Source organism: Meleagris gallopavo, chromosome 27, assembly GCF_000146605.3.
Source record: "Meleagris gallopavo isolate NT-WF06-2002-E0010 breed Aviagen turkey brand Nicholas breeding stock chromosome 27, Turkey_5.1, whole genome shotgun sequence".
NCBI lineage: Eukaryota > Metazoa > Chordata > Aves > Galliformes > Phasianidae > Meleagris > Meleagris gallopavo.
The window spans coordinates 916,175-926,394 of NC_015037.2; the positions used below are offsets into that span (position 1 = coordinate 916,175).

Consider the following 10,220-nt stretch of genomic DNA (forward strand, 5'->3'; position numbering starts at 1 on the left):
GCACAATTTGGTGTTTTCTAAAGCCGTGGCTTTGTGCCCAGCAGTGCTGTGCTCTGTGGCAGCGATGGGAGCTGCAGGAGCTGCACTACAGAGCGCTGCGCCTCAGGACGCACCATTGTATCTCACAGTGACACGGACAAAAGTGTTCCTGAAAAAAGCTGCTCTGCCTGGGAATCCAGGAATGTGTCTGAACCACAGATAAAAGAATCAAATTCTGCTTTTCTTCAGAAATTCTTTCACCGACCAGATTCTTTTTGCCCATTTATCCCCCTTAGGTGCCCGTTCACATGAAATTACAGCCGTGGAGAGGCTCAGTGATGACACAGTTCTCAATGTGCTGATGTTTAAGTGACAGCATTAAGTGACTTCATTTGCTGGGGTTTTGCTCTCCCTGTATTTTTGAGGTATGCTCTGTGCGGGTTTGTTTCTGCCTGCGCTCCAACACAGCACAGCCACCATCTAAAGTGATTTAAGTTTTATTTCCACGCTCAATGTGCGTTAACAAATTCAACATACAAGATAGCATTACATAATGTCAAGTAGCTTCTAGCATTATGCAGTTTCACACATGTTGAGTTAGGTTTTTTGCCTTTTTTTTTTCCACACAACGCTGTAACTGTCCAAGTTAATTTTACAATAGAAGACACAAGGTAAAGAATAACCACATCTGGGAGATTTTACAGTGAGTCCGCTGTCACTTACTGTCTATTTTACGTTTTAAAAAATATATATCTGCACATCTTCAGTTTCCTATTATTCCAGAAGCGTTGGAGCTATTCCTATCTGCCCGATAGCCTAAGACTATTTACCCTGAGCATGTTTCCTTGACAAGAAGTTCATCTTTCCTTCTCAACTAAAGGAATCTTATAGAGATCATCTAGGCTTACGCATGCTTCTCACACTGAAGGGAAAAAAAGGGAACTTTGCGTTGCTTTGTTCTGTTCTGGTGATTGGATTTTCTTAGAAAGAAAAAGTTGTGGTGATTCCTAAACTTGCTTAGTGCAAAAAGCAGGACTGGAATAAACCCATGGCTGTTTCTGAAGGAGAGCTCTGGTTTGTGGCTGTAAGGGACAAAGATAAAGTCTGCTGTAACCTCAGGCAGTAACACTTGTAATTGGGACTGACTGAACACAAACAGAAGTCCGTGCTCCCATCTGCCACGCGGGGCTGAGAAACAGAGCTGCAGCTTCAGTGTGACTTCTCTTCTGAAAGGACATTTTGCCTAGAAGGAATTTCAGTGAGAAAGTGGCTACGAGAGAAAATTCAGCTTTCTAAGAGCAATTTCTAAGGGAGAGATGCAAAGGGCTGCCAATGGACCAAGCACTGACTGCGACCAGCCACCCCAGCAGCAATGCTTTACTCTGTGGTTGGAAAGGAAACCGAGTAAGTCTTGCTCAATGACTCTACTTCTGTTAGGAAGAAGATGGAACGGCTCATTTTTCCATCAGGGCTCCAAAGCTCGATAGCCAAGTCCTGCAAATAGTTCAGCTATCTCAGAAGTGTTTAATTACAACACACTATTTACATCCCACGTGGCACAGAACAGACGGGCTGCCTGGAAGCAACCACACAAACGCTGCAACCTCGCAGTGCCTCCCTGCAAGCTCAGTTCTGCTTTGTGTTTCCACTGCAGAGCACAGAAATGCTTTGAATTTCTGCTGCTTGTTAGGACTATTTACTCTCCGCTCAACAACAATGCTTACAACTAATTACTTGCTGCTAATTATCATCCTTTTGTCTTTCCTGGCTTGAATGGAGGAAGAAGCCCAGTCGAGTTACCAAGATCCTCCTGGCTAATAACATCTTGGTGAATGTTGTCTCGCTATAAAGTGAGATTGAATGCAGCTGTTTCCAAACTTCAGTTACATATTGGTGGAACTTTGTGAGCTTCAGCTCAGAACTGCTGAGTGTTGGGGCTGGCAGCCTGAAGTGCTGCAGGCCACATTTATGGAGCAGCATTGTTGCATTTCAGAGGTGACAGAATGCACATCCCAAGTCTCAGAAGTCGTGTCCACAATTTCAGAGCTAACTCGAGCTGCTCTGAAATTCTAAAGCTTAACTGCTTGCCCAGTTTGACTTTGTGTCAGAACAGACTTTGCCCTGTTACTCTTTTTGGAGAGCTGTCCCAGATCGTGTAAATTGACTCACTTTGAACCTAAGGGAAGCTCTAGGAAGTTTTCGCTTCATGCCTCTCTCCCCAGGCTATTCTCCAATCCCATCACATCATGCTGCTATTACAGAACTTACCAATCCTGTGGAATTTCAGATTTAATGTTCAAAAGAACCAGCAAGAGTTTCCTTAACAAACAGCGCCGTGCCAGGTTTTGTTGGGCCCTTCACACACAGGGTTAAATAAAATGCAGCACATTTGGAATTCCCCCAGTTCTGACAGTCTGTAGGATCGTGTCTGTGCTAATTTCCACGTGGCAAAAGCAAAGTGATCCATTTGTTGGTGTATGAATTTAGATGCGAATCTTTGAGGCTGTGGCTTACAGCTCCAAAGCAGTGATACCACAATTTAAGTCTTTCAGTACCTGATAAAGAAATTTTTTTTGTCTCTGAAGGAAAGTGCCATTTTCCCCTGTATTTTCCTTTTGCATTAGTGCAGAATTCTAAACCACCTTCAATGGAAACGCAGTTGGTACTCCCAAACCAGCAAAGAAGAGAACTGCAAGAACCAATGGGCAGGCAAACTAACAAGAAACTAGAGGTTAAACAGCAGAATCCAGAAACTTTGGGAGAAGCCTAATAAAGACAGGCCAATTTTGGTGAATACCAGCAAAGACAGTTCGGCACAAACACAACTTCCATAGTGACAGATAATTGTATTAAAATCTGCGACTTGATATTGGTAGTTATACTAATTTCAGTTTGTATTAGGCATGCAATAGCGTGATTACACTGTTATATATATTTGTGGTATTTTTTTTTTTTTTTAATTTAATGCTCTTTAGAATCGTAGTGCCCTGCAAAATCACATCACTAGAGAACCCATCAGCTGCTGCTTCTTACGAAAGTTTAGTTCTACAGCTAAAACAAGGTGTGAGTCTGTTCTATGATCAGCTGCCACAACCTCTGCTAGTATTCGCTCAGGCTGTGCCATTTGGCCACCGGCTTTCTAGGATTCTCACAAACCTCTCTCCAGTGCTCCACACCAGCTGCAGTGATGCTGTGAGCTCCCAAAATCAGCCGTCCCACCACTTCGTTTTTTGTGGTACGGTCGAAATCGATGACCAGGAATTCGATGCTGATGTCAGGAAGGAGATCAACAGGGATGTCATAAATGAAGGATTCGTTGAAGACGGGGTTCAAAGTGCACTTCTTCACGTGGGTCTTCTTTTTTGCTATGCGCTTTCTTCCGTAATAAACATTCACCTTAACGTAGGGATCTGTCAGAGAAGAGAGAAATGAACTAATAACACAGTCCAGCAATGCTCTGGAGCCCCTTGAACAAGAGAGACAGGGAGCTGTTGGAGAGGGTCCAGAGGAACACAGAGATGAGCGGGGGCTGCAGCACCTCCCTGCAAAGCCAGGCTGGGGGAGCTGGGCTCGTTCAGCTGGAGAAGAGGAGGCTGGGGGTGAGCTGAGTGCAGCCTGCAGGACCTGAAGGGAGCCACAAACAGGAGGGGAGGCAGCTCTTGGGAAGGGGAGATGAGAGCAGGACGAGGGGAATGGCTGGAAGTGGAGGGAGGGCAGCTTTCAGCTGGCTGGCAGGGGGAAGTTGTTTGCTGGGAGAGTGGGGAGGTGCTGGAACAGCTGCCCAGAGAGGCTGTGGATCCCCGTCCATCCCTGGAGGTGTTCGAGGGCAGCAAGGATGGGGCCCTGGGCAGCCTGGGCTGCTGTGAGATGTTGAGGTTGGTGGCCCTGCCTGTGGCAGGGAGTTGGAGATTTGTGATCCTTGAGGTCCCTTCCAACCCGGGCCATTCTGTGGTTCTGGGAAGGGGTTCTGCTTGCTGATCCAGGCAGAAGTGAACTGTGCACATCTAGGTTCACACTTCAGCTCCCAAAGGATTCTCCCATTGCAGAGCGACCAGCTGACATCAGCAGCTGGAGTTCTTAACAGGCTTCAATGCTGCGTGGGGAAATGGGGGAAGCAGCTGCAACAACTACTCCTAGCAGTACCACATGGGGAGCTTTCTGGTGAGGTCAGGGCCAACTTGTCAAAGCTTTCACTGTTTGCTGTCATTTGTAAAAAGAAATATTTTAGCTAATTTCAGGGAATGGTCCCACAAAGTGTCAGAATAGTTTAAGATGGGGAATGGTTGCAGTGAAAGGTATCGAAACTGAGAAAAGATGAAAATTAAGCCTTCATTCTTCCACCAGCCTCAAACCAATTTACTCCTTATGCCAGCATTGGGATTAAATTAATACACGTGGCATAGGGTGCATGCCCAGCCTGCATTTTACTACACTACACGTTCTTTCAGATGGACACAACAGTTGCTGGAGCACCCCTGGGTTGTTGAGGTGTCCAGCACTTCACCAATCTATGAACTGCCTTCTGTGTGGCTTTACGTGGCAGAGTACAAACACATTCAGGGTTGGAGAAAATAGCTTCTACCTGAGAGGCCAGTGATATCCATCTTTGGCAAATGTCTGGCTTTCAGCACCACAACAGTCATTCTCTGCGCCACGGGTTGGTAAGATAGTGAGACCTGCAGCTCTCCTCTGCTAATGCATTTCTGTGAACAAGAAACAGCAGTAATTTATTAGGAAACGTGGGCTTACAAACACGGGCAAATGTTGGGGGTCACCAGGATTTTCCTTTTCTTAGGCTGAAGGACCAAGAAGTTGGAAAATTATCTGTGTTTCATTCTAAATACACGTTTAGCCTTAGCCACGTGAGGTCTCCAGAAGGAGAGCGAGTTGCTGAAGGTAAATCATCCTCTGCTCTACATCCCGTGCCTGCTGAGCAAAGTAAGCATCACGACAGCCTTCAGTTTCTCTGGGAGCAAAGCTGGGGCCACGCTCAGAGAAATCAGCACCTCAGGGTTCCTCTGAGGGCTCCTCTGGAGATGCTGCGGTTTCTAGGAGCTCTAAGTTCACTGACTTCTTCTGGAGCTTACACTGGTGAGCACCTCGAGCTCCCAGGGCACATTTTGGAAGCTCCACCATCAGTCAAGTCTGCATCGGAAAAGGATGAAGACGAAAAAGAAACTGTTCTATTAAACCTGTTGTACATCCTTCCGAAGAGTAACACTATTAAGATTATTAGCTTTGGTTTCCAGTCGGTACTCATTAACTTTCAGTGAGATGGCACTAATTTAGATTAAGTTTATTTGCTATCAAGGGAAATGGCATTAGCAGTGGGCATGAGATCGTGTGGTGTAGGAGCACAGCAGTGACAGCAGTGCAAAGCTCAGCCATAGCACCCTGCCCTGCCCCCTCTGTTAGCATCTGCTCCTTTGAACCCCACGGTGCAGATGGGGAAGGAGGTCACAAATGGAGGATTTGCTTTGTTTCCAATAGAAACATTACCACAATAAATGTGAAATCTGGTTTTGGAATGCCTTTGCTTAAATTAGTTGGAGAAAATCGTGTGCGCAGCCGACACCAAGTATGCTACTAAATCTACTTTTAATTACTGTTGCATGCTAAATAATTTGCATCCTTGATTATATCTATTTTTTAGTGTGACCACTTTGCTCAGCTTTTAATCTATTACTTGTAAAACTTACAGGACATGCAGTCAAAGCATTGAAAAGAATACTTTAAAAAACGCAGCCGGTGAACAGAACGTAAAGCAGCCCATCAAGGTGAGACTTCATCTTTTCTGTGGGCTGCTTATCTTTCCAGAGTACAGCAGTGAGAAATGAGAGTGGGATTCACTTCACTCAGGTTTGTCTACACTGGGCAAAACCACGGCAGATACCCTTCATCCTCACGTGGGAAAAAGAGGGTTGTTGGGGGTGGGATTGCTGTGAGCTGCTCCAGACCTCTCCCCATGTTTTGTGGCAGCCTCTGCTGGGGATGCTGATATATTTTCACTGGCTTACAGCCTACGGTTACAAATTAGGTAATTACAAATGGAGGTGTCCAGAACTGTCAGATGAATCCTTTTCTAAGTGAGATTTGTCTTTGCAGAGCAGGATATACTGTTACTCAGAAGTGGTATAAAAGGTATTCAGAGTAACTGTATCTCTGGCTATTCCCCACGAAGGGCCTGGACAGGATGGATGTCCCTTTGTCACTCTGCTCTTTTAATGGGAGGGGGACTTGGCCTTTTTTTTGGCATAATTGGTTAAATCATTCCTCATTTCTATGCCTCTGCAGTGACCGTGTTACCAAAACTCTATGACCACACAGCAGAGAACTACAGAACTAAAAGAGCACGGTCAGGCTTTACTAAAATAACACATCTGTGGAAAAAATGGGTTTCGTAACTGAGAATATTGCAGCACTCCTGCTCAGCAAGGCTCCCGATCCAGAAGAACTGGGATCAAATGCAATGCAAGGAATCCTCCACGACACGAGATGAGTTTATTTACCTGTATGTTCCTTTTGAGGATCTCCCTGGTCAGCTGGACCTTCCCAGTGCTCGGATCCACTCCTGCCAGGGGCACCATGACTTCTCCAATCACATCATCTCGAGAAAAGCGATCGAAACTCAACACGAGGAAGTGAAGCACCAAATCCTGGAGCTGGCTGTAGGGGATCCCATAGAAGGTGAAGGTTTCATCAAAGACTGGATCCAACGTCTTGCGAAGCACGCGAGTCTTCACGCGATGCCTCTTGTCGGGAAGAATGGTCATCTTGATGTACGGGTCAGAGCTCTGAGTGTGCTCATCCATAACTGGCAGCCCGTGGGCCTCCTGAATGGTAACCACCAGTGCTTTTTTAGGGAAGTTGTAGTCCACTGAGAAAGTCAGCTCACCCAACAGGACGTCCTCTCCTGGAGAAGATGGTGAGGAGGTTTTACTTCCTCCTGGAGTGAGGCTTTGATCTGGGCTTAGTTCATCTCCGTAATCTACTTTGATCGGAAGCTGATCAATGTGGGGAGCTGCATTTGGCCCATCTGGAGCCTTATCAGAGCCTACCAAGCCAGATTCAGCAGCATTCACCAAAAGGTTTCCCCTCCCAGTCTCCTTAGGAGCGCCATTCTTGTCTCTCCGGATTCGGTTGACTTTCTTCTTGTTACTCAAGGTCTCCGGATAGATGCTGATGCCTTTCAACATGTGAATGAATTTATACGGTGGGGTTTTGTGCTTTTTTTCTGCTTGCTGGTGACAGCATGTCCACACAAAAACTGTTACTGAGACAGAAATCACCAGGACAGTAGCACCAATGAGGCCTGCCACAACTGGAGAGACATCTGTAGGGGAGAAAGGCAGTCAAGAAAGAGCTGGAACCTCTGTGAGTGAGCACGCCTGGGCAGGGACTCTACAGCATGCTATACAATAAGCCTGGTATCAAGGTTTCCCTTAAATAAAAAGTTAACTTGTATCTCATAACTGGTATTTCTATGGACACAACATTGGACTGGGAATTGTCCCTTACGAACAATTTAAACCTTGGCTACATTACAGTTATTTTTTTGTGGTGGGCCCTGTCCCACATTCACAAGGGGCCACACAACACAGCAGCAATTTGAATCACACGGAGATTCATTCTCCTCCCCTTACTGTTCTGTTTCCCCCAGCTCCCCTGGGGAATCATGTCATGCACACACAACCCACTCTGCGTCTCACCCAAAAGCTGACGTTGTTCTCTTTGACTGTTCCCCTGTGTTGCATTCTCTGCTTTTTCACCCCAGCATTACTATTTATGTTCATTCAGATTTTGATGAGCAGCTGCTGACAAAATGTTGTCCACCCCACGGTTACCAAGACTTTCTCATGTGGAAATCTGACGTTCGAAAGCGATGGACAGAATATCCTCTTTTTGTATTGAGGGATTATTTGATATTTTCCTGAGTTTATGTCAATTGGGTTCTTCAGCTGTGTCAGGCCAGAACAAAAAGGCACAGTACTCATTTTTAGCAACCAAGCTCGTTATTTTCTATTTATAACCCTTGCTTTGGAGATGTATTATCAAACACCGAATGAAACCAGTAGTTTCGAGCTCCCCAGTACATTATATTGACATATTCAAGCAATTTAGTCAAGGGCCACCAAGATAATTAAAGAGCTGGAGCAGATGGAGGGTGGAGAACGGTGAGCAGATGGAATATGAGGACAGCTTGAGGGAGCTGGCTCTGCTCAGCCTTAAAAGAGAAGGAAAAGGGAGAGATCTTCTTCTTGTGCCATGAGACGTTCACGCTGTGGTCGTATCATAACAGAGAAGGAAGGGATCCTGAGCCCCAGCACTCCACAGAATGCTCACAGAACTGCTCCTTCTGAAGCTCATTCCCTACACTCAGGATTTGAAATTCTTCCCGATTCTCACAACGTTCCTATTTGCTGTTGGACAGTCGCCTTCTGCAACACGTTCCCGTGGGCCCTCAGAGGTGAGAAGCAATGAGAAGGAGCGTGAAATTCAGTTTATTTAAGAAGTAAACAAGTGGATGTTTCTGCAGCGTTTTCTCTACAGCCTAAGCATCTTAACACTGGAATGCTACTTGTCACTAAAAGCAATGGTACCTTGAAGTTTATTAAGGTACTGGTCTCATTATAATTGTATTATAATCATTTTTCTCTTTTTTTTTTTCCTCTCTTTTTAAAGCAAACTAAATCCCTCCGCCCCATCTTTTTCCTCACAAGCTGCACACACTGCTTGCTTCTATAGGAGCGTGGAACGCCAAAAATTCATCAGTTACAGACAACACCCAAATTTGGCACTTTCTCTGCCCTTCCTATGTTATCATTCATCAACGCTGCGAGGCAAGAGGAGAAGACTGACAGGCTATGGATCTGATAGGCTCAGGGAAATCTGATTTTCCCATAACAATAAATCTCCTTCTCACAAGAATCCCTTTGGGTTGGATGGAAGCCTTCCCTTCCTGCACCAGGATGTCTTTCAGGTGGCCGCTGCCTTCAGAGATGCACATCTTTGGGCCCACAGCTGCACACAGCCCAGCGACCAAAGCAAGAGGCACTCTGTACAAATACTAACACACATCTCTGCTTTATTATTTCACATTCCCTCTTTGAAATGACCCAAGTGGTCTTTAAGAGCCAATCTGAACGCAGTACAATTCAGCCACATGCAGATCTTAAAAGCTTCAGAGCACATGCAGGAAAGGACAAAAGCCCAAACTCTTTTCTTATTCTGACCTCATGTTTTCTTGTGTTTTGTTCCTATTGTGCCCTCAGAGAATCAGCTCTTGTACCTTTATTTTCCAATAAACAATTTCAGCAGTCACATCAGAAAGCACCAAACAAGCCCTTTCTCCCCTCTCTAAATCTCCAAGCTCTTCAGTTGGCTCTCGCAGCTTCTCGTGGCACAGTCTCCCAGCTTAATTAAACATGGTGGCCAAAAAACAACAGCTTTTATTTCGAGCCCTCCCCACCTTCTTTTGCTGGATGCTTCTTTCTCCATAAAAGAAAGAGCACGGAACGACCAGCCCTGCTCTGCCCGCTGCACCTCTCCTCTCCTGCCTGGAGACTCCCACTTTACGTAATCCTTCCATACATCCATGAATTCTCTTTCTGTAGTTCCTCACAGCTGTGAGCCGCCTCCCAGACTCCTGGGGTTGAGGTTCTGTGAGTTCATGAACAGAGAAGTGCTTTGGATGTCTGTTTTAAACAACTCATTTTGTCTCTTCTTTCCAATAAAACCCAATTCTTTACAAAAAAAAACGCACCATTTGTAGGAGGTATCTTTGCTTTGACACAATGCAATGATCTAACTGAAACCCAAATCGATTTCCGGGCTACGGAATTATGGTTTTGGTTAACGAGATATCATTGAAAACTTCTTTTTAATACCAACATTTGCTGATTACACCCTGATGGCCACTGCTGGCCAGTGATGGCAGCCCAGAAACGACACGGAACGTGCAAGTGGAATGCAGACGTTGTATGTAAGGGATGCGATGCAGGATGGATCCGTGTTATTAAGAGCTTGAGAACGTAAAGTTAACGCGGTAACCACGCGTTCGCCACAGGCCCCGGCCCCGACGGAAGGTCGGTCGGTGCTGGAGGACAGAAGGAGCAGCGATCGGGTTCTTAAGAGCTGCCTGGACCCAACGGACAGGCGCCAATCGACGGATGATGCCCCGCCGCTCCCCCCCAACCCCTCGGCCAGCCGCGGCCCCGCCGAACGCTGCTGAGGGAATTGGG

At 46.0% G+C, this 10,220-nt stretch overlaps 1 protein-coding gene across 1 annotated transcript; it reads right to left on the reverse strand.

The window, feature by feature from the left end:
- Positions 1-460: 460 nt before the first annotated feature.
- Positions 461-7,331, reverse strand: SYT11 (synaptotagmin 11; the record flags this gene model as incomplete). Its single annotated transcript, XM_010723932.2, has 3 exons — positions 461-3,389; positions 4,562-4,682; positions 6,489-7,331. Coding segments are annotated over 3 exons (1,275 nt in total), but the record flags the coding sequence as incomplete, so codon positions are not given.
- Between the last annotated feature and the right edge of the window lie 2,889 nt (positions 7,332-10,220).